At 41.1% G+C, this 24,981-nt stretch overlaps 1 protein-coding gene and 1 long non-coding RNA gene across 6 annotated transcripts in view; one reads left to right on the top strand and one right to left on the bottom strand.

Moving 5' to 3' along the window:
- LOC116316301 (ral guanine nucleotide dissociation stimulator) overlaps nt 1-24,981 on the top strand; it is a 58,479-nt gene that overhangs the window by 24,785 nt on the left and 8,713 nt on the right. For 2 of the 5 annotated variants that reach the window (XM_039620568.1, XM_039620567.1), the window contains exons 2-9: nt 17,663-17,967; nt 19,198-19,272; nt 20,384-20,613; nt 20,861-20,985; nt 21,119-21,334; nt 21,422-21,525; nt 21,596-21,680; nt 24,683-24,760. In XM_039620568.1, the coding sequence (XP_039476502.1) occupies nt 17,663-17,967; nt 19,198-19,272; nt 20,384-20,613; nt 20,861-20,985; nt 21,119-21,334; nt 21,422-21,525; nt 21,596-21,680; nt 24,683-24,760 (1,218 nt within the window). Of the gene's footprint in view, nt 1-3,280; nt 3,616-17,662; nt 17,968-19,197; nt 19,273-20,383; nt 20,614-20,860; nt 20,986-21,118; nt 21,335-21,421; nt 21,526-21,595; nt 21,681-24,682; nt 24,761-24,981 lie in introns of those variants that run through there. The other 3 variants (XM_039620565.1, XM_031734845.2, XM_039620566.1) reach the window with 3 other exon arrangements.
- On the bottom strand, nt 3,589-4,236 carry LOC120443026. Its single transcript, XR_005615075.1, has 2 exons — nt 3,896-4,236; nt 3,589-3,739 (listed from the first exon to the last, which is right to left on the bottom strand). It is a non-coding gene; the product is annotated as an uncharacterized LOC120443026 (long non-coding RNA).

Genomic DNA, 24,981 nt, shown 5'->3' on the forward strand with positions numbered 1-24,981 from the left:
GCACGATCAGATGCAGCATTCAGAGCTTTTTATGAGGTCACAGAGCCAATTTGAAAATATGCACTTTAAAAATGGACTCATATGGTTTGATTATTGATTATTATTTGTAATCAAGGATACTTGTAAGTGATTTGTCCAATTAAAAAGGAATGAAGTCCATCCATGCATCCTCTTTCTTCCACTTATTTGAGTCGCAGGTGGCTGGAGCTTATCCCGTAGGGAGAGAGGCAGGATATATCCTGGACAGGCCGCCAGTCTGTCGAAGGACTAACACACGGAAACACACAGCTATTTAGAGTCACAAGTAATCATAACCGCAATGCATGTCTTTGGACTGTGAGGGGAAGCAGAGTACCCAGAGAGAAAACCTGCAGAACTCCACACAGAAATCCCCCAGCTGTCCCGAGGATTCAAACCCAGGACTTTCATGCTGTGAGGGGACAAAGTTAACCACTCTTTTGCCCAAGAGGTACAAGAAATGAAGTGAAATGAAACCAAAACCTTTCTTCAAACACTTAAAACATGTTATATCAGGAAACCTGCTTTTACAGGACCTGGCTCATTGGCATGGTGACAATAATTGAAATTTGTCTGGAAATATCTCCTTTCCCACTTCTAATCACTAGACTGTAATCTTCCACAGTGAACCATGGCTGTCTTGATTTATTGGAAACTTAAATCTGTATAAACTTTTAGAAACCCGTGTTGCTCCCTCACTCGTCTTCTTCACGTCGGGCAGCTGCAGATTTCTGAGTTATGAAGCGCAGCCGCTTGGTGAGGAAAGGTCGGACGTGCTTGTGGTTGCATTCAGCCTCAGCTGGTGCGGCAGATGTTTTCCTTAAATTTTCTAAAACGCTTTGACACCTGTCAGTGCCTTGGCGTGGAAAAGCAGTGGGTTGTTTCTAAAAAAAATCCAAAAAGAAAAACATGTGAATGAAAATCAAGGTTTAATAATGTAACAGTTAGGTAATGGTTTTGTTCTGCTGTTTAAAGCAGGCTGTGGTGAATTTAAGATTTGTTCTGTGTGATTGGAGACGTTTGTTCCTGACACTGACCAGTAGGGGGCAGCGTTAGACGTTAAGTCTTCAGGTTCTTTCTCTGAAGTCTTACCCTAAAATTCCCCCAAGATGCGTTTGTTGAACCACAACACAAATAAATTCAGTTTACTAACAGGGACTTCCTGATGGTGCTTTCAGGTGCTTTCTGACTGTTAAAGTCAGGTTGTTTGTTTTTATGGTGTGCAGCAGTGCTTTGAAAAGGTGTGTGCAGGATAAGGTTATATAACATTGAGATCTTTGTGTTCAGGTGGTTTCAGTGAGGATTTGTTTCATTTGCTCCTAATTGTTTGCAGCTGAAAAGTTTGGTCAGCGAGCTATTTCGATATTAATCTGTAATTTAGCTCATTTATTTTGGAAAAATTATTCAAGCTTTTCATCTGAGGACCTGCTGATTTTCCCTGTTGTATTTTCTAAGTATAGTAAGATCAGACAGGATGTGTTTATTCTAAAAGTTGGCAAAGAGTTACAGCAGCTTATGACAAAACAGCTTAAACAGACTAGAAAAAGAACAGCGACAAAGCTAAATAGATCAATAGGGTAAAAATTACAAAAATGAAAAAATCTAATAAGTAAAATTTAAAAAGCTCAATAAGTGAAGATCTAAATAAAAAAATAATATAATATACTTCTTATGTAAAGTAAAAGCGCAATACATTTGATTAATCAAAATAAAACGGAATAAAAATGTTAAACACTAAAATGTAAGTTGAAAAATTTAGATTTTAGACACACAAAATTAGACTTTTTCCCATTTAAATACATACTTATTTGTCATCTTCCCACAAATATGTTTAAAACTCAAACCATTAACCTAAAAAGACACAAAAAACCCCCCCTAAACAATTATAATTAAATGATCTCTTTAAAGAGCTATAATCTCAGTAAAACTCCTGAAGTGTGACTTAGACTTTTATAACGAGTTATCATACTCACAGGTAATTTGTTTTTTTATATTAATGCATAATCAATCTTTGGAAAACTAAGTGAAAAGTACAAAGTTGCTCTTTTGAAAGGTGTTAGAGCAGCACTGTACTGTTTTAAACTGTACGCCACCTTTAAGCTGTGCTTTAGTGTAACAGTGGAGGAGAAGGTGGGGGAAGCTTCGTGTTGTTTGCTGAGCTGCTCTGGGCTCACGGTAAAAGTGTAACTCCAGCAGACTTCACTGTTTTCTTTTCCCACACAGTCCTCCTGCCACAGTGAAGGCACAAACAGCGCCGTCATTTCCCAGACACATGAGTAAGAGCGGGGGAGTAAGTGCTGCCTTCAGGGACGTCTCGCAGACTCCCGTTTCATACATAACAACTTTATAGTATGCTTGTGTCGCCCCAGGTTACTTTAGTTACCTAAATTTAGGTGTGATAAAATAAAATGTGGGAAACTTGAAATTAAAGTTAAAAGCAAATATAAACTTCTGTAATTAAATAAAATAATTTTGTGACCTTAGAAAATTAATCACTATAAAATTAAAATGCAGATTAAATAACATTACTTCTGGTCTGTTAATTTGAGTGATGAGGCTTTGGGGAATGTGCTTATTGAGATAATAGGCTGTCTGCATGTCTGTGAGTCCACTGCCGTCACAAACTGTGTTTCTGTTGTAATACTCATTTTAATTTTGTCCCTGATAGAGAACCTCCAGATTATAATATTTAAAAAACAAAGAAACAAAAAAACAACAACCCAAAACTAAAACTAGGGCTGAAACTAAAAAATATTAAAGTAAAACAAAAATATTTTCCAACAATGAAAAAATTAACTGAAATGAGCAAACTCACTCTGTAAACTAACTGGAGAAGAGAAAAATGAAAACTATTATAAATGGACTAAAAAATATAACAACAATAACCGTAGAGTGTTTTTTGTTTTTGTTTTGTTTTAGCACAAAGTAAAAGTCTGATATGGTGACGACCGTAGTTATAAACATTAAAGTATCGTTAATAGCATTTCATTACATCTGTGTAAATGAAAAATAAGTAAATGAAAGAAGTAGTTTGTTCCTTTTCCATGAAGAGTACGTGTTAGATGTTTAACAGCAATTTTGCAAAGTTGTATTCACGTTAATATAATTAAAGTTATAACTTTTTAAAAATGTGTATAATTTGTGGGATTAAATACAAGACAAAACATAATTTTCGCTAAAGCCAGCCTGTGCGTTTGGTTTATCCGACAGCCCTGAAGGCGCCGATAGCTGGGGGCGGGGTTTAGAAAAGCCCCGGTGTGAGTCAGAGCCGTGATAAACTGTACTGAGAGAGGCGATGATCACACAGAAGCGTTAACCTCAGGCGGTAGCGGCAGTGTGTGTCTGTGGGAGCCCTAAAAAACATTAGAAATGTCAGCGCGGGGGTGTGACTGAACTCTGCGGGCATCCATGGTCTATTTCCCGGGGATGCAAGCCGAGGCGCGTAGCGTCAAGCCGGGCCAGCTGCTCGAGATGTTTGACTCTTCGTGGAGGGTGCGGAACATTTGGGACGGCGTGAGGCTAGAGGTGGTTGAAGACCGCAGCCCGGTGGTCCTGCACAGCTTCACCCACCTGGACCCTGACCTGCCGCTGGTGGAGGTGAGGAGGATGGGGAGGAGGAGGAGGGTGAGGAGGCAAGGAGAGGTCCGTTAGCTGATGCGGTTTGTTGTGTTGTCATGGAGGAGGGTGGATCCAAAGAGGTTTTCAGGCTTCGGTTGCGATTCTGGAGGAATAACACAACACTTGTGCTCTTAAAGAAACATTTTCTTACCGTTAAAACAGAGATTTATGATGTTTCTGCTTTATATCCTCGTATTTCAAAGCTTTATCTACTTTTATGCCCATAAAACATGTTTAAATTTGCGTTAAATAAGCTTACATTCAACATGGTGAGTCACCCAGGTGATGCAATGTGCCATAAACGCTCTAATCCTGTGTTTTTAAGCCTTGTAAACGGATTATCAGTATAAAGCTGCTGATTGGTTGCATCTTACAGTGTTAATACAGTCTCATAACAAACATAACAATACAGGGAAATCTAATATGATGCTGCGGTGCTGCTTGGCACTAGAGTACAGTTACAGGATGACTTGCTTTTTCATGTTGTTATTGAACCTTTCAGCCCTGTGGTTATCACGCCTCCCTCCTTCTGATTATCTTTGATACTGAAACCCTCCTGTGCAGGTGTTGTTGAGTCAAACCTCACCAAATGCCATGAAATATCTGCACGTTTGATACTGAGAGTGGTCGTTCTGTTTGTCATTTTGCAGAACGATGCTTTCTGCATCGGTCGCTTGTACTTCTAGGGGTTTTTCCACATGTGCGGGCATACATTGAATCAATCGTGTTATTTACAGTTTCACTAGTTGTTACAGGATGTAGTGGCCTGTTACTGCAGCAACATGATTCATTGATTGGTCAACAAAGTCACCTAACAAAGGAGCGAAGTTAAGATTTTGTTTTTGGTTCTGATCTAATTCATCAGACAAATATAAACCCATTCAGTTAGTTGTATCATTTTTAGGAAGCTCCGCTGCAGTTCTAAATGTGGCCATGATTACTGTAATTACAGATTAATCTGTAGATCATTACCCCAGCTGTTTGAGTCATTGTTTCGTTGTTAGAATAGTTGTCATGATAAAGATTACACATGGCTTCTTTTGTCCAATCAGCAATCTGAAGCAGAAATACTTTAGTGTAATTTCATAGAAAGCCGAAGAAACAAGCAGGTTTTCAGATATAGAAGCTGCAGCCAGCGAATCAGATGCTTTTACATGTTCAGGTCACGATCAAAGTGAATCTAAAAGTAAAAGCACACACGCAGCAGAATGACTTCAGTGTGTATTACATCAAAAACACCCTCCGAGGGAACCGTGAGCCTCTGAGTTCTGGGTTGGGCCTCCGTGGATCGGTCCAGGTTTAATTGAGTGGATGCTTGATTAAATTGGGGTGTAGTTGGTGACGTCATTGTCTGCATTCACTTATTATTTGTGCTCTGATATGTCTGCATCACTGGAGCCGTTAAATCTTGAGCAGCTGTTATTTTTACTGAAATGAAAACAAGAAAAACTGCATATTTCTGCCATTAAAAGATGACAGCATCTCGCATTATTAATCATTTACTAATTTGTATTTCGTGTTTTCACTACATATTACTAACAAACAGACCTGTAACAGCTGCTGAAGTGTTTGTGTTGTGTGTACTGTATTTATATTTCTAGGAGGGCTAAAGAGCAGATTTAACACAGTAACGTGAACCCTCTGTTGTCTAAGTCAGCATAGGCGATAAAAACCAACCCTTCACTACCCTGGCCCTAGTTTTTAGAGGTTGGGTTGATCACTGTCTTAGACCTCAGATGGACAATCAAGAATTAGACTCTTGTTTGTGTTCCTATAGAGTTGAATTGTGATGCTAGTAGAGCTCAGATCATAGCCTGTACATGAAAGATGGACATAGCCACTAGTTGGCACTAAAAATGTTAGTTGATTGAACAAATTATTTTTATTTCATTGAAGTACAACAGCAGTTGCCTGCTGGTTCAACAATGTTAGGATGCCACTGGCTGGTGCCCCTGTAACTTCAGTCTCTGTCACATTGCATGAGCCAGCGCGGTTCAGCAGGACTTCTGCACGGAGCTATGTGTGACCACATTCAGTTTTTTGTTAATGAGGTTTTAAAGCCTCAGAGTGAACTTTTTCGCTGTCACCATCTTGCTGGTTTGAGATGAGATGGAACAAACTAATGAGATTGAGATATATTGTGCTTTATGGTTTTTGAGTCTGTGTGGCAGTTTAAGTTATAAAATGTATTTTAAAAGACGTAAAACTAACGATTGATACCACAAACTCATCAGGAAAGCGTTTGCTAGGGTCATAGATCAAGTGAGCAGCAGGGGTATTTATTCATAAAGAATCTGACTAGTCAGTGCAACTAGAAAAGTCTCCCCCTGCTGGGCATTAGAGAGAATGCAGGTTAAATGCTTCACTCTTCAAACACAGGGAGAGTTATCTTATTCTTTAGTAAACTAAACCGGAACATGTTAACTTGTTTGACTTTAGAAGACTGAACACACTACAAGCCCAATTGCGCGAAAGTTTCAATGCTGTGTAAAATGTTATATTTATGATATGTTTTCTGTGTTCTGTTGTGAATTAAATAGAGGTTTATGGGTATGCAAATATTTTCTTTGCTCTGCAAATTTAGAGCAGTTAATAACAGGAAATCGTCCCTGCAGTATATGAAGATCACGTGTGTTTTGCTTCTCTATCACTACACTGTTTTCATATCTCTAACTCTCATGTTCCCCCCGCCTAGCTGTCCTCTTTAAACCCAGGCTCATAGATATGGTTTCATTGCTAACTATAAAAATTGCCTTTGTTCTGGATTAAATAAACGTTTTCCAGCCTTGTGCTCCATACATCTCGAACATTCGATCACATAAGGTTGGGAGGATGAGTAATCATATTTATTGGTCTTAAATGGAGCCAAGGATTGTATGGCAACGTCACCATGGAGACCATGTATTCCAGTCTGTGTACCTGGATTACATGTTCTCTTCTTTTTACTTTCCGGTGTCTCTTCAGTCAGACTGGACTGGTATCAGAGGTTCATTATTAAACCCCCCCCGTTTGGCTCAGTGTGCCCCTGCTGGTCTCCCATCCCCTACTAACCTGTTCTGCTTCGTCCCTTTGCTCTAATCTAATCCTCTGCTCTAACACAATTACCTAATCCCCCTCCTGCAGAGGCTGAGGGGTTTCCTCCACAATCACTGCCTTTATTCCCCTCCTGCTGCACAAGCCGTGAATGTTATTTGATGCTGAGGTTGTGTTGCAGCATGACGGGGTCACTGGGGCTGGTGTGGTGCTGCCGGCGGTCAGATTGAGCTATTTGTTGATCCCTCTGGCTCCATGTAACCAGCAACATCAGCCTCAATGCACTGTATCGTATAGCTGAGAGGATCGAGTGGCTTTGAAATGGAGGTGTGCCGCGAGATGAAGTTACTGCAGTGTGAGGCTAATAACAAAATGATGCTGTGCTGTGTCACGACTGGATGATTGTTTAGGGCGATTAATGGGCATTTTGGTTCTTTGTAAAATCGGTTTTGTTACAATAAAGGCATAAAAATGATGCATGCCTGTTTAAAATTGAGGTTGAAGCTGATGTGCTTGACCAAGTTACATTTATCGACCTACTTCTACAACATTTTGTATCTTTCTGCAGGAACTGACCCACTGATGTGGCAAGGTTGATGGAATTGCTTTTTTTCTACCCTATAATAAAACAGTTGCACTCATGCAGAGTTTTTTTTTCCTGGCTCAAAATGGGCCTCTGAGGGGTGACTGTGCATACAACCACAACTTGTCCACGTGTAGCTGAAGAGGATAGTCTTTGTTAACCTCAGTTAGCAGAGGGTTTCTCGTTATTTTTTGCCATTTGATTGGTACAAATGTATTGCATTAAGAGTTAAGCGGTCTCTCTGTGTAACAGTGTGGACCTTGGCTGTTTGTGCATCGTGCTTTGTTTCTTCTTTTTCTTTACCAGCTTTGTTTGACTTTATGTAACCGTGTTTTTGCTTCTTTTTTTTCAACCCTGTATAATCTAATTTTCACAGAAGCCAAGAAGCCCCCTTGGCCACAGATGCAATAAGCCAAACAGTATACAACAGTGCATTCAAGCTAAAAATAGTCATAATTACCAACGATGCAGTCCGTTAGCAAAGCAGCAGGATCAGTGGGCGAACCTTTCATAAAACTCTGCTGAACAAAGACTGCTGCTTATCGAGCCCGTCTCAAGAGAAACAGTGAGCACTTCAAACTGTCAGCTCATTCAATTACAAATCAGTTTGCAGAGAACATCAGAGAACCAGCGAAGCAACTCCCAGAGCAATTGGTTCAAGGGACTCTGTTCACCTTTGTGCTTACAGGATCTGATTCGGTTTAGGAAGGAAGTAAGTGCAGGGACTTTTTCATAGATCATTGCCCTTAGTGTTTAGTGAATGTTCTCCATGTTATTGCAGCACCAGCTATCAGCATATTTAAAAAAAATCAATGTAAACATCAGCTATTAACCAAAAATATCCCCTAACTTTAGAACAAAGCAGGGAAATTGGAATTCCAAACTTAATTAAGTGAGTATTCAAAGGAAGAAAAACAATGCAATTTACCTTGGACAGCGTTCAGCACGACGCTGTCATTGTTTCCCTACAGGGGCAACAGAAAATATGTTTTATTTTTACTTAAAAAGGCTGCTGCTGCTGACATGTGGTGCAGTAAACAGAACAACACAGAACTGAACCGATGTGTCGATCGGACTGATATTCAATCAAATATCAGATCAGTCAATCCCTAATAGACACACACCTCCAGTTGTCCATCTTGTTGTGTTTGTAGTTGTTGCTATGCCAGCCGCACCGTAACAGTGTGAATGCAAACAGAAAGAAAGGCCTTGACAGTGAGAGTAGCGCCTCAGTGGGCAGCTACCCTCGGGGAGTACTTAGGAGTCTTTAGTTTTAGAAGCGCAGAGTGACGGCGAACTGAGAGACTCTGAGCTGCTGAAACATTTTCCATGAACTTCGTTCTTTCTGTCATCATCTGATTGTCCTCGGAGCTAACAGTGACTCAGCCTTGCTTGTGAGCAGTCCCAGATGTATGTTATGATACTGCAGCACCGGTTAGCCCCACATGGAATAAATGATCTCAAACACAATCAGATCCAGATAAACCAAAAACTGGACAGTGCACAATGCTGGATTACGGTTTCCTCTGTGCATGTCTCATTGTGTAATTATATCCACATGACCCGGATTTACAGTGAAGAAAAAGTGACTTCAGTCAGCTTTCTCTGGCCTGAGTCATGGGGATGCCATTTATGATATGCTCCTATTTAAGATAAACCCCGACAGCCGGAAGTTTGGTTAAGTGTCGCGGTGAGGAACAGGAGCCGGACCGTCCGACTCGGCACAGAGGAGCTTTTGTTTCTGGGGTTCATTTTGAAGAGAGAAAGTCGAGGGCTGGATCTCAGCAGCAGACAGAAACTGGAATGTGAAGGCCAGACGCCTGGAAAAATACTCGATTCTCCAACTTTGCTCAAATTGCCTGATTCTGCACTTGCTGTCTGTCTGCTGCAGCATGTTTATCTAAACCTGAAGAAAAACTTTGACATCAGTATAATCTTTGCAGAAACAATTTTGCATTGCTTTATTTTGGTAGGCGTTAGAGGACATCACCATTTCTTGAGAGGGAAAAATGAGCCGGCTGACTGGTGTCCCTCTGTAGCCTTTAAAACTTGTGAGTTCAAGTTTGGATTTAGGTGAAGTTTTTTTTAAGACAAAGCAGATACAACCCTGTTGCGTTTAAAGCAGCTATTTTGTTTTACTGAGCGAGTTACAAAGTGGGTCAGAGCAGGAGAGAAGGTTCTGGAGGGATTTGATTTAATTCGGCGGGATTAACTGGGAGCAGAGGGGGAGGATGGAGGTCTTTAATGCGCTGTGCATGGACACAGCTGAGAGGTTTTGCTTGTAAGAAGTAACGTTTAAACCTCCTGCGGGACAAAATGATGAAAGTACTCGTTATCACTTAAGAATTAATTGGGATTTCTGTCACACTGTTTTTGTAGCCTAACCACATGTTTCTGTTGGATCGCTGCTGGTATTAGTTACCTGACCGTATCTCTTTTATGAGGATGTGAAGAGCCACAGAGGATTGTTTTTCTTCTTCTTCTCTTCCACAGGTTTCAGCTGTGCTGAAAGATTATCATTAGAAAAAAAAGTGACTGAGATAGCAACAGTTAAGTGATACTGAGGAAAACCTCCAGCATAAGCTAGTGAGCAGACCTTGAGTCAATGCTATTTGCATCAGCAGGGAACTTCACGATACAGACTTGAAGTCTGGGAATGCAAAATTACTGAAATCTTTTGTTATATCCTTCAAAATATATTTTAGATTTTAGCGCAGATGTCCTCTGACTCCCAGAGTGTAAAGCAAGAAATCCTAACTGCAGGATGTCTTAAAAAATAAAACTTTGCTTGTTCTGGAGCCTTCCCACGTATCAGACAGTCCTCATCAGCAGAACGAGCTTGCTCAATGGAAATGTCAGCGTTTAAACTTTCCACGACACCAAACGTCTGCATAGATATGTGCAAAAGCTCCAGAGTCAACAGCAGAGTGGACTTTGAGTTGGGCTTGTCTGACTCAGGGTGACATAAACGACTGAATCCACGTCGTGTTGATATTTGAGAAGTTTTACAGTCAAATTTAATTAGCATTTAATTTGCATCAATGATGATTTATGGATATGAAAATCAGCTCTGTTTGAACATGATCAGCATATGAGGTTCATTTTCCCAATTAAACTGTGAGTGTGATTGATAATGGCATAGCTAAAATGACCAAGCCAGTTTGGCTTGATTAATACCTTTCTCTCTCACAGTTTGAGGCAACACATGAGGAGAAATGTCCTAAGCCGAGGGTTAAATCAAGGTCTTATTTTAGTTTTTATAGGAAAAAAATTAAATTTGAGTGAAATTAGTAGAAAGTATAATTCCAAAAACAATGAAAGAAAATAAACTCCATCCTCCATTGTTTGGTGATCCACAGTCACTGCTGTCACTTTGAATCTTCTTTGACACTGTAAACAAGCCAACTTAATAAAAAAAAAAATCTGATTACAGGAAATGTAGATTGAGGTCATCTCCTAAATCTAATCAGAAGTTCTGTGACCCACGGCTGGTCTGTCAAATTAATTTCTCAGCAAAATCTGTTCATGTCCAAAGTCAGCTTTTGAATGGCAGAAGCACAGGGACAAAAATAGACCGTTTGTGTTGTTGTTAGTTTGGAAAAGAAATGATGGAGAAACTGCTGGAATAAAGTTAATTTGGAAGTAAGTGGGCGTGTCTTTATGTATTTTTGTTTTATGGATAAGAAGAAATTTTGTTTTATGATTTTAGCTCCTTTTTGGTTCACTAATACTGGGCACGATCGTGGCTCAAGAGTTGGCAGTTCGTCTTGTAATCGGAAGGTTGCCGGTTCGAGCCCCGGCTCGGACAGTCTTGGTCGTTGTGTCCTTGGGCAAGACACTTCACCCGTTGCCTAGTGGTGGTGGTCAGAGGGCCCGGTGGCGCCAGTGTCCGGCAGCCTCGCCTCTGTCAGTGCGCCCCAGGGTGGCTGTGGCTACAATGTAGCTTGCCATCACCAGTGTGTGAATGAGTGGATGACTGAACGTGTAAAGCGCTATACAAATACAGGCCATTTACCATTTAATACTTGTGACTTAAATGTAAATTATTTAAATAGTTATCGGGGGATATATCCCAGTGTCTTTGGCCATCTCCTTTTCTCTCTGCTGCCAACAGCTGAAAGTTATTTGAACATCTACCCTGCTGCACTGGATGGGAACTAAAGTCTTTGGTCGCCTCATGACTTTGCCAGCATCTGGTTACATTTATTGTCTTATCCAAGAAAGTATCTGCATATCTACCTGCTGTAGTGTTCAGGGTGCTTGATTAAAACTAAAACATCAGCTCTTGGACAAATTACTTTAAAGAGAAGTTGGAAATTATATTGTATGTTTGCATTTGCGTCCCGACACTTTAGCTGTTCAGAAGCATCAGTGGAAGATGAGTAATGACTTTGGCGCATAAACCAGCCTTCTGCTCGCAGAGACCCCCTCAGTGCCTCAGTGTTTACCAGCTAAAGAGTTCGGCTACACCCTCCTCCCCTCTTCTGTGTCTTACCCCGCTTCCAAATGATCTCACCGCCTTTCAGCATTCATTGTTAGCGAGGGGAAGTCACCGGCTTGTGCCGTGGAGTTGAAATGGACGCGTGCTATTGTTGCCTTTGTTCAGCTGTTGATTGTTTTTGGGGGAGGGGGCAGGTTTTCTCTTGAGAGTTTCTCTTGATCTGCATTTAGACTTTGCCTCATAGGGGATTTCTAATGGTCACTTTCGAAGCAGGTGTGTTTGCTGTTGATGAGCCTTGTAGCTTCACTCCTCCGAACACACACGCTCTTTGGCCTTGGGGGGATTTGGCGCAGCCTCAAGGTTTACTTCAGCCCTTATGTTTATTTTAGCCTGTTCCTGTGCCAGTTAGCTGTGTTTATAAAGCCTATACACTATCAGATAGAAAGAAGGAGGTTTGTTATTTGAGATAAACTTTTTTCTTTTTTTAAATTTTGGGATGTGATTGTCTTTTCGAACTAATGAAGAGGTCAGCCAGCTGTTGTGAAGAGGCTGGGAGTTGATGCTGATGCTCTCGACTCTAATAACTTTAAATTTCAATAGAGAATCGTTCCTGTTTACGTCTGCGTGGGTCATTAGAAGTGTGGCCATTGTTTTTGGTAGTGCTAAGAGCTTTGTTAACAAAGGTCATGTTTATGATCAGGAGACTTGTAAGAACTTGTTGAGAAGCAGGAAAATTCTGGTCCAAAGCTTGTTACCTCATGGTATGCCTTTCTCATTTAACATGTTATGGTTGTTTTATAAACTAATTAGCATTAGGGATGTTTGCTATGAAATTAGACTAGTTGAGGAGTCTAAAAACACAGAATCCCTTTAGAAAATGTTTAATACTGAGCACACTTGAAATCCACAGAGTTAATTAGACAAATAAATATTTCTTGTATATTTTCAGAGCTATATGAAACCTTTAATTGAATCGTGTTTTAAATGTTGCTGAAATGTTTGGGCTATGTTTAATGTTGAAAACATACACAGTGTGAGATTAGCAAAGATAGCAGCTTTTAAATGTCTGAGTATTTATGCACATCCCTGATTAACATGAACACACACACCTGAGTGCATACATTTGTGTGTGTGTGTTTTACCTTATTAAATCATGAAAGACTACACGATCCTCCATGATCAGTCATACTTACCTACCTGCCATGGCAGGTGCAGGAAGGAGCTAGCCGCCTCGTCCTGCTGAAGATAAAATTTAGCACCAATTGTCGCCTCCTTGTTTTTCCTTCACCCTTTGATAGATGACTGTGCATGTAAGCATATGTGGGCCACATGTAGTTAGGGCAGTGCAAGAGTCTGTGCTGCCTTTTTAATAGAAAATACATGAACTTTCCTGAATTTACTGTGTAATGAATAAAAACGTTTTGGATTTGGTTTACTTTTTTAAAGTTAAAATCCTAGTGATTTTCCTTTTTGGATGGAGTCATGCAGGAGTAACCCTTAAAGACACTCAAGCTGTTTGTGCTTAAGCCTGATGCAGTCAGAAGCTCAGTCTATACAGATTAAATAAAGTTTTTCTAGAAGAAAATCTTGAAACTCTGCAGCCTTCTTGGTAATAGCCGTGAGAGAGCTTGGGTCATCTTGTCAGTGGTAATAAGTTTATAATCTAAGTTTATGTTTTGGATCAGGGTAGAAGATAACCTCAAAATCTGTCATGGAAACAAAAACAAACACCAGAGTTTTTTGGAAGCAGGAAAACGGGGACTCAAAATGGTTGAAAACATCCATCACGAATGCTGGTTTGACCTCCTTATTTAAAAGTACAAGTTTAAAAACTACCCAGCAACTAAAAACTGTTAAAAGTCTTAGACCAAAGTGCCTCCTTGTGTATTCTTGGCCAGCAGGAATCCTTAAAAACGACACTTAGCAGCTGGACAAGCCTCTTTTGTTTCAGCCCTCTGTAAATCTACTAGGATTTTGCTTTGGTACATTAGAGTGGTAAGATTACCATTTAATGTGAGGGCTGAGCCGACTCCTGTACTGGAACACCGGGCAACAGTCAGGCCAAAGAAAGCCAAGAAAAAAAATCACTGTGTTTAATATAAACCAGTTTGTTTGAGCATTAAAACAACTCTAAAACAAGGATTATTTGGCTTAATTTTCCTTTTCCTTCTTTCTGGAAACTTATCCTCCCTGCCTCGTGACTCGGTCCTGACACTTTTACTCGCCTCACATTCCTCCAGCCCACATATGCATTCATGGTCATTCACAGCCAGGATGGTGTAGGTGAATGTAGAGTGTGGAGGAGGCCGTTTCTAGATGCCAGACATTTCCTGTGGACCCTTCTGTAGTTTTTTCATTTATATCACCATCAGTGTAACCGATTCAGAGCACTGTTTAAAGAATGTTATTCAGCTCAGATGCTCCAGATTATATTTATAATTATATCAGTTCTTTCTTAAAATGATAGCAGCATCATCACTGTCTGTTACTTGTAGACAGCCACTTCACTTTGATTTTGAATTTTCTTGTAAAATAAAGGGGGGCCTAGCAAAAAAAGTTTGGGAACCACTGGGTTAGTGTATGTTCATGCTTTGGAAAAGGTGATTGAGAGCTTACATTTTAAACTTTTAACTGTATTTTCATAAGTTTTGCAGCTTTGTTACAGAGAGAGAGAAATATATGGTACATTTTCTGTGCATTAACTTGTGATCAAAGTGGGCTAAAGTGGCTTATTTCAGACAGAGGAAGGTCCAGCATGAGATGATCAAGGATCATTATGAATGTCGACTCAGAGAAATAAGCAGAATAGGTTCTGTTTAAACTATAAAATCCACATGCCATATTAAAAAGTATCAAGTTATTTCCCAGAATTTACTATGCCTGAACGTCTTGACACATCAGGATAAAAGAAATAATTTGTATAATTCACTTTGAACATCTTGTAGTTTTCAGTGGAAACACTAAGAGACTAAATTTGCATCGTTATCTTCAGGAGAGCTGCCGGTAAATTAAAAATAACCAAAAACCCCTTCCTCCGCTTTAATGACTGTGATGCAGTTTGTTTAGTTTTTGTTTTTAACCACAGTGGGTAAATTGGATTCTATAAATAAAAGTAATCAGTGCTTCTGTTTCAGTGTGATTTCTATAATTAACATCTAACTGTGACCCTGCTTTGTCTGGCGTGTCATTAATTGTTTATAGCGGGGATTTTAAAACGTGGTGTGGTGTTGATTTTATTGATGAAACACTGAGTCAGGCTGAAGGCATGCGAGGAAAAGATACATGTAAGTGAAACGAAAGGGCTGCTTCTGGATTTATAAGGTTTTATGAGAACCCCCCCACTGAATGTCTTATCAGTCCTTTTGTTAATCAGCTGTTACATCAGTAAATTATGATGATTAAGTCAAACTGCAACTAAAACTGATTTAAAAGAAACTTTTTTCTCATTTATTCACAAGGAGCGTGATCGAGCCCAAATGTTCAAACTGTAAAACTGTTTTCAGTTTAAGAGGAAAACTGAAAACACTGTCACCTGCTTCTTGGCTCTCCTGTAATGGTCAGTAGGAAAACACTCCAGTTTTCAGACTGAAGACTAAATCTCTTATGGCAAAAACAGACTAAACTCTAGATTTAAAGCTCGATTTTAAAACATACTAAGCTCCGAGATGGTTCACAATTTGCTCAACATATCAGTTGTGCAGCTTGGAGCCAGACCCAGACGAGCTGGAAAAGAGATCAGTAAAATCTCAAAATCAACTTTATAAACGTGCAAGGAGACCATAACTTTTCAATACCACTGACCAGAATCACTGAGAGACGAGCATTTCTGTCCGTTTTCACTGGAGAAACCTTCAAATGAACTTTAAGATTTCATTTTCACCGACATTTTGAGGCTAGATTCAGCTTCTAGTCATGTTGAAATAGACGGTCGGGTTTCAGACTCGGTAGTTTCCTCTGTTGAAGCCATTTCGAGATGGCATTGAACTCCCCTTTTTAGAGCATCAGTCTCTCACTTATTTTTCTACTAGCACAGACTGTTTGGTTTGCATGGCAACACTTACGGGAACATGAATAGGAGCATTATTCTGGGAATCGATTCGCCTGATAGAGTGAGGAGCTGCCCTTGAGCGCTGCATTTTTCGGGCCGGAGGTGATAGCAGCGTGGCCTCTGCGGTTTGGCTGATAAGAGCCGCTCCTGCTGTCGAGCCTCTCAGCTGCAGCTGTGCCTCGGCCATTATATCCAGCAGGATTTACAGCAGTCCAGGGGTTTGTCTCCTGTCATTATCTGTCACATACACCCTCCCTCAGCTGTCAGGGTCTCTTCAGGGTTACTGAAGGTCACCTTCTGTGTACAGGACTCTTGTTTATTGGGCAGAGGTTAGATATCCCAGTTAGAGCCAGTTTGATTTGAGTCTTTTTCCTGTGTTTATGAAAATGTTGTTGGTTATCAAGTGTGTGAAATGGCATCGCCTTCTGTCCGTAATCTGTTCGTTAGTAGGCTGGTTCTGAGACATAACACTAAATGATCGGGCTGCAGCTCGCGGTTATGCTCATTATTTTTTGGCCATTAACTGTTACAGATTCACTCCAAGTAAAATAGTGAAAAATATCCCAGTTTCTCCCAATTTAGTCCTTGCGCTATTACTCAGAGAATGTTAGCTGTTTGTTGACATTTAATTACAGCTCCAAACCGTGCTGAGCGTCTCTCAGCCCAGAGCTGATGTTGGAAATGGACTTGAATGACTAATTCTCTGAGGATCCACGATAAGTGGCCGTGACAGATGACTGTGGCACTGCATGCCATTCCTCCATAGTGGTTCACACTGCCATAGCTCTTCCTGTTAGGTTTTAATATGTTCATCTTTCTTGGCTCTCAAACAGCTAATGTTTATTTTACAGTGGTGTTTCCCCACCCGCAGACAGTCCAGGTATATTTGGTTGTTCAATTTAGCATTTTAGAAAAATTATCCAACCATGATCAGGTTTCTAGAAAACTAGAAAAAAGTGCTTCTTGCTCTTATTTTGAAACTGAACTCATCTAATTCTGTTCTCATCTTTATTGCTTGGGAGCTGATCTTTGCTTACATGTTTAAGTCACCAAAGGTCCATTTACGTCCATTAAATTCAAGAGGCAGACATCCTTATTGCTGATATCTCTAAAACTGGGCAAGCTAGATGGGGAAACAGCGCTGCAGGCCAGCTGAGAACTATCCCAGTGCATGTTACATTGTAGGCAGCTAAACTAGAGTTTGGTGTTTTCAAGGAAATTAGTGTTAAAGATCTAATTTTACTCAAAAGCCGTCAGAAGTTACTTATTATGCTTATTTTTAAAGGGTGTCGTAACACTTTTGTTTCTGTTGTGTAACCGCGAGTGGTGCTGATGAGGCATCAGGTGAAGTGGAATTCGAATCGTTACTTTGTGACGATCCCCGTCAGCATCACAGTTCATGGTTTGTTTCATCTTCGTTTTTCATGTTGAGGAGAAAACAACAGCAAACTGCCGTGGGTGGTGACCTGCAGTGGCCCACAGAGCCCTCATTCAGGCAACAAGCAGCTTGTGTTAATTCCCCGTTTGGGTAAATGCAGGCTGCAGCCTGTATTGTCGACCCAGTTATCCAGCAAGCTCTGTTTGGTAACAAGCTATTGTTTGTTTGTGCACGCACATGATTCACGAAGTATGACTCACAGAGAGGGACCGACCAGAAAGGAGAGGGCCAGGTCACACAGATGGTCATAATTAAAGGGTTTAGTCCCAGAATTAGATGCCGGACATTTTTAACTCCACGTTCTGCACGGTAAAGATGGCCGCTCTTCTCAGCCTTCAGCTCCCTCTAATCTGGTCCCTTAAACACTTATTTGAAGCGCTTGTTCCAGCATGAAGAAACCGCCGTGAATCCTGGGACAAAATTTCACCCAACCAAAGTCGACAGTTGGAGTAAAATGTTTTGTTTTCCTTGTCTGCCTCTCAGAGCTCGACGCAGGAGATCGGCGAGGAGGCCGAGGAGGACGCCATCTTCACCATCACGCTGAGGAAGGTGCAGCTTCACCAGTCGGCCAGCAAGGGGCAGCGATGGCTGGGCGTGGACACGGACTCCGCCCTGAGCCTCTACGAAACCTGCAAGGTGCGGACCATCAAGGCCGGCACTCTGGAGAGGCTGGTGGAGTACATGGTGTCGGCGTTCAAGGGCAAAGACTCCACCTACGTCACCATCTTCCTCTGTACCTACCGATCCTTCGCCACCACCAAGCAGGTGCTCGATCTCCTGCTCAACAGGTACGGTGACACCAGACCACACACCAGGTGGAAAACCAGATTTGTATTTTTTCAAGACTTTTCTGATTTAAATTCTTAATCAGAAATGAAGATGAATACATTGAGGTAGAAGTTGTGTTTAAGTACAAATTTTAGACACTTTACTTGAATATTTTTGTTTTGTAACACATAATCATTCTCAGATCCATTATTATAAAACAAACAGAGAAAAAATTCAGTATATCAGAAGATTAAAATAGCAAATTTACTAAGAAATAAATTCTCCAAATTACAAGAAACAAGGGAGTATTTCTTAAGATTATAAAGGACCAAAAGCACCAAACTGATCACACTGTAAATGAACCCCATCGTGCCCACACACTGTATACAGAAAACTGATGTAATTAACAGACTTATACATTGCTAGAGTTTCTCTCACAAAAGCTGAACCTGGTACCCAGAGTGATATCACGGTTAATTCAGTTGTTCAATGCAAAATTATCCAAAAGGCACCAGCAGCTCACACCGTTGAAAATTTCGGTTAAGCGAGTCGAATTAACAGAGATAAGGCCTGGAACAACTGCCTGCGCCTGGACACCTGTCAATCAAAAGGACCACACCCCTGAAAAGCCAATAAAAAAGAAATATCCACCCAGCAGTTGTGATGGAGCGATAAACCACACATACACAGCAGATTTGTAGTAAATGTGCTGTAAAGTTGTATTTTTTAAACGGGCATCGTGCACTTAGTGGATGGACCCTGCGCAGTGGTCAGAGGTCTACAACTACAACTAGTTTTACTACTCCTGTACTTTTGCTACAATTGTTTTACTGCAAAGCAAAATGTAGTAAAAAATAAATATGATACAATAATAAAACAGCAATAAAAAATAAAAAGATGCTGGTGACAGTAAGGCTCAGTGAGTTGAGCAGTATCAGTATGTGACCCACATGCCAAAGGCTACTGCAGAGGTGTGGGTTCAAGTTTGCCTCAGGACATTTTCTGTGTTTCATGTTTCTGTCCAGAATAATTTTAAATATTGCTCAGTATTACAAAATACTGTTACTGATGCCCCTGTGCTTTTAAAATGTTTAGCTCATTAGGGACAACAACAAAAGAGAGAGAGTGAGCCATCAGACCTTGACATGAAAACTGAACTCAGACTGAAGCTTCTTTCTTTTTTGGTTGTTTTGTTCATTAGTTTGGTTCATAAAATGAAACTGTGGTGTTTTTTTTCTTTCTCTTTTTAGGTATGCCAAGCTCCAAAATGTGCCTGCAGCCACAGCACACAGAGCCTCCCAGGACGACCGCACAGAGCTGAGAAAGTAAGCATGCTGCGACCTTCAGTGTCGAGCTTCCAACATTAATCACAGAGTACATTCACAGCACCGAGCCTCAGCCCCCCCTCCTCCCCGGCTTAAAGCGATCCTTTTCTTCCCCGTGGCTGGATACCTGTCAGACTGAGGGGCTGTTTGGGTTCAGGCAGCCCTAAAAATGTGATAAATCACAGAAAAATAAACAGGACTTATTCATTTTCTTATTCTCTTGTAAAAGAGCTTTAGTTAAATCCTTAAAGTCAAGCCACTGTTTTCCGAGAAATGCTCCCATTGACTTCAGGTAGCTGTTGTTTTAAACTTCATGAGACCAGATGGAGTCATTTATATTCACATTTCTGTGTTGTGATATTTTTAATCATTATTTTTTTTTGCTATTAAGTTGTCTTCTTCTCCAACTTTTCATAAAATATTTTAATTATTAAGTATCTATGGTAACATTGTGCAGTTATAATGTTTTTCTAAATAAATGAGATATCTTCAGGTACTCAAATCCCCGTATTGGGAACATGATTACATGATTCCTCCATCTTGTAGCCATGTAGTCACCCTGAATGCATTTTATGATGATGCATTATGCATTATTTGCGTCATCCTTATATCCTGAATGAAGGCTGTATTACTCAAAGATGCCTGGAGGTCCCATTGTTTCAAATCTAAGCCAAAATAAAGCTGTATTAAACTAAGTGGAGGGTCATTCATGTTAATGACATCGAGCTTTAGGCAGTAGAGGCTCTTTTAGGATTTCAGGATGGCTCATTAATTCAGAAAAACAGGGCTTTTTTTTACTCTTGTGTAACAGAAACCATATTTGTTTAGATTTAGTTTGAATCAGAAGAATGGAAATAACAAAGGATGGAAAAACAGCCTGACCGTGAGAGTCACCAGTTCAGCTAAACACTAACATACTGTAGTGGATAATTCACTCAAGCGTACCTTAAAATTGAAAATGTGAGAATGTTTTTCTATCAATTTTTTAGTTTTTTCCCTTCAATATTGTTGCTTTGTGGGCTTCCTAAGGAGGCCACTTCAGAGCCAAGTTGATTATCAGCCTCAGATAAGTGAGGTTCTTTTCTTATATTTTATTTCCTGTGTGTTTCAGCACTGTTTCGTCCATCCTGGGCGCGTGGCTGGACCAGTACTCTGAGGACTTCTGGAGCCCTCCAAACTACGAGTGTCTGCATCAGCTCCTCGCTTACCTTCACCTCCACTTCCCCGGCTCGGATCTGGAGCGCCGTGCCCGCAACCTGCTGGCCCACTTCCACCGAAGACAGCAGTGTGAGCCTGATCCTGATGGTATGAAGGCAGAACAAGAGAGGGACACCAGAGCAGGCAGGGACTCCTTTAACATACCAGAATGGTGGTCCCACAGTAAAAAACTAAAGTGTTAGAATAAACCAGTTGAAGGCTGTGCACATTTCAGGTGGCTCTAGATTTTCAGTTTCAGTTCAAACGCTGAGATATTTGTTGCTGTAAAGAACAAAGAAAGTGTTGGCTCAGAAAAAGTGCAGGAGCTGCGTTAAGGTTTAGCTCTGGTGGAGTCAGCTGTGTGAAAAATATATTTTTTTAATCTCTTTAGGGGAACACATCGGCTGCCCTTTTGCTACGCAGGAAGAGAGCGGCTTTGAGGATGAGCTTCCTGCTTTCAGTTTCCTGTCGTTTGACCCCATCATGGTGGCAGAGCAGTTCACGCTCATGGACGCGGTGAGAATCCTTCCTGTCCCTTTCAGCACAGTTACCTGGTGGTGTTGATTCTTAAGATCATATCTGCACCTTCTCTCTTTAAATTAGAAATAAGTATCGATTTTAACTCCCCTCTTTCTCTCTGTCCATTCAGGATCTGTTCAAGAAGGTGGTTCCCTACCACTGCCTGGGGGGGATTTGGTCTCAGCGGGATAAGAAAGGTAAGGAGCACCTGGCTCCCACCATCAGAGCCACCGTGGCCCAATTCAACTCTGTCACCAACTGTGTCATCACCACCTGCCTGAGCAACCCGGCACTGAAGCCCAACCAGAGAGCCCGTCTGCTGGAGAGGTGGATAGAAGTTGCCCGGGTGAGACTTCTGGTCTGCTGAGCTCATGTGCACTTGGGACTGACGGCCGTTTTGGTTTGTTTCTGACTGAACGATTGCTGTTTTCAGGAGTGTCGAATACTAAAGAACTTCTCCTCATTGCGAGCCATCCTCTCCGCCCTGCAGTGCAACGCAATCCACCGCCTAAAGAGGACCTGGGAGGAAGTGTCACGGTAGGTTTGGTGCCCGCCTGCAGGCTCTGCAGAGTGATTGTTGTGCGCTGACCTCTTTGTCCGCCTACAGGGAAAGTTTCCGAACCTTCCGCGAGCTGTCCGAGATCTTCTCTGACGACAACAATTACTCCCTGAGCCGAGAGCTGCTGGTGAAGGTGAGTCACAGCAACAGATGTAAACATAAAAATGAGGCGGTGCACAGTGAAAACCGAGGAGGTGTGTTTTTGCTGAAACCATCTTCGCAATAATACGCAGACAAATCAGTTTATGAGTTACATAACAGTAACTCATGGCAGCTGAGCAGGCGGCAGGAGGATGCACGGCTAGGTGACCCTTTACCGTCAGTATCCTTCCTCACAACAGCTGCAGCCAAGCTTCCTGCAGATCAGAGCACCTTGTTCTGTTACTTTTGGACAACAGGATCCATATACGATGTCCAGGGCGGGCTCTGTGCAGCTGACAGGTTGCTGTCATCATTAGTGCGATATAGTGGGTTCAATGCAGAGACGCGTTGACACCTTCAGGGTGTTTTGCAGTTCATATTGACGCATTCAGTGGAAGGTCAGCAGGAGCTGATTCATTAATTCAAGATATTTGAGTGAGCAGGAAATGACAGATCAACAGGCTGCACAGGCTGCACATGCTGCTGCTCTCTCACAAATTCAAACACAGATTCTACTAATTTTCCACTGCTCGTCTTTACTCTTGGACTCTACTACAGAAGCTTTGCATGATTCACAGGTCAAAATAATGATTATTTTTCTTGCACCTGGGGCTTTGCATTCATCCTCTGAAACAAGCCGTTTTAATTCCTCCACCTTTACACCAACTCGCTTCTGAGTGGCTGCTGCTTGTAAACAGAAGGTCTGAAGAGCAGTAGGGATGTTTGACCTTTATCACGCAAGAAACTTAGACTGAAACAGGATTTAGTTGTGCTTATCCTGCAGCGCTGTCCTTATAATCAACACGTTTTTAAGCTGTCGCATTCTGACATTTGCACGCTCATAAAGACCACAATTTGAGACCATAATTTTTGTAAATAATTGCAGAACTCATGCCTAATGCACGATATTGAGACTTACTGGATTGAAAAACAACCATGTAGCGTGCAGGACAGTCGGTGTATGTGGGTGTTCGTGGTGATGAGGAATATGGTGTGATTTATTTATTTATATTTCAATAGGCGTTGATGAAAATAGATCTCTAAGGCACAGGGAGATATAAAAATATACCAGTCTCAACACATTCACTGATATTTTGGTGGATTTTGATGACATTGGTAATACAGTGTTCTTATAAGTGAACAAACTAGGTCCTCTTGACCCTTGTGTAAGGTGATCTTTCTTAGCGGTCAGTCTGCTGTGCTTAGTCAGAGTAAAGGTAGAGAGTGAATTATCACCTATTTTTAACCTGAGAAGTTTTCTGATGTAATGCTGAGTTAGTTAACACCCGCGGCGTCCTCTGAGGGAATCCCTGCTGACATCACAGGGAGGAACCCTTTGGCAGGTGTAGATAACGGCTCCAATATGTGAAAGCAGACCTCAGGGCGTCGCCTCTGTCTATCTGCTCGGGCCAGGCCGCGTTGACTCGACTCGACTCGGTTGGCTCGAGTTGCACGAAGCTCCAGAGGCCTCCGGGCATTACATCACTCTGAGGAATGCGCAAGGAACGCCAAGGAGGTGGATTTCCTCCCAGTTTTTACTTTGAGGTTGTGCAGATGTTTTATTTTTTACTCCAGATCAAGTTTTAAAGATCTAATCTGCTGTAACACATAAACAAAGTATATGAAGTTTAAAAAAGCTTTTGGAGAAAAACATCCTTGAAGGGAGGTTCCTGGTTAAAAATCGCCCAGCCTGCCCGTCTCTGACCTCCAGGCCAGCTGGATGCATTAGACATGCTTTAAATCACCAAACGGCACATGTGTTTTCTGTGAACCATAACGTCATCATATTTTGAGCCAATGAAAACAGTTGTGTGACACATTCTGTGGTTAGATTAGATTTGAGCACAAAATATCATGTTGGAAAGCCAAAGACAAAAATGTCTAAAACTATATTAGCTGTATATAAACTACAGGTGTCTGCAGTCATATAAAGATCATTATATGTTCTGCTACAGCTTCATGCCATAGTATGTGTATATTAACATTTTATCATGAATGTTACTTGATATTTTTGAAGAAGAGATGAAGAAATTAATCAGTCAGAGGTATTTAATTACACAATCATCAACAGGAAAATCCTTCATTTTCCCCTCACAGATTTAAAAACACCCAGAAGGACGACAGGCTGTGTGAATTATGTGGATTAGAAGAAGTTGGGAATGAAATACACTTTTTTTTATAGCATCCTTATTATGATGAGTGAAGAGTATGTACATTTATTGAGAAAAATCCAGAAATGTTTGAGTGCTACTGACAGGAATGAAATAGTTGTTGTGTTTCTAAAGCTTGGAAAATGTGTCAGGTTGGATTATGAGTTGAGTTAGCGTGTAAGTTGTGCGTCATTTCTCATTCCCCGGATTGCACGTCCTCGACTCCTCTCCCTGGTCTCAGTTCCTCCCACGAGAGTTACGAGCGGAGGAGGCGAAGACGAGACACGAGGAAGAAGGAGTCGAGGCGGAACAAGACGTCCTCGTTTCAGAGCCTCATTTTAAAGCGATGTCAGTGAAATACCACATTTGAAACACCTGCATCTTAAATGTTATAGCCCGACTACAGCTTTGTTCAAAGTTGGCTAACAATATATTTTAGAAAAGACCAAAACTGAGCACTGAGTACTGAGGGAGTGTATTTTGATCTGGGTCAGTCAGAATGATTATTTTTCTTTCAGTTTATATATGTTTTATTGTTTAGTATGTTATCTGTCAATTCGTGGTTTTGGGAAACGCACAACAAAAATTAATCAAACTATATTACAGGAGAAATCTGTGTATTCAGAAGTTGTTTAAAGGAACACAATACGAGATAAACTATGTCTGATGTTGAATTTTGTCACGCAGAGATGTTTGTTGTGGGGATGTGACGGGTTTTTTTCTACTTAAGTGAGTGAGGAAAACTCACTTATTGCGCCTTAGTGGATGTTGGTTGGGTATTTTTAGTGTTTGGCCTGTTTTAGCATCCAGAAACATTTACCATGTGTTGGTTTTTTTTCTGCAGGAGGGCACCTCCAAGTTTGCAACTTTAGAAATCAACCCTAAACGCGCTCAGAGGAGACACCAGCAGCAGAGAGACCTGGTGAGACCACATGCTATCTGCTTGATGCTTTTCCACCGAAGCACTGCTTCAGGCGCTGAACAGCCTCCATTTTTTTTTCTAATGCTAATAGACCCATCTGCAGCAACCAGTACTCTATATCAAATCCCCTTCAAATTCACTTAAGGAGTACAATCACATTTTGAATGGGGGATTGCCAGCTGCTCTTCAAATTCAGCTTTCTGGAAGTTTTCTTACAAATT

The sequence above is a fragment of the Oreochromis aureus genome, linkage group 12, assembly GCF_013358895.1.
Source record: "Oreochromis aureus strain Israel breed Guangdong linkage group 12, ZZ_aureus, whole genome shotgun sequence".
NCBI classification, from domain to species: Eukaryota; Metazoa; Chordata; class Actinopteri; order Cichliformes; family Cichlidae; genus Oreochromis; species Oreochromis aureus.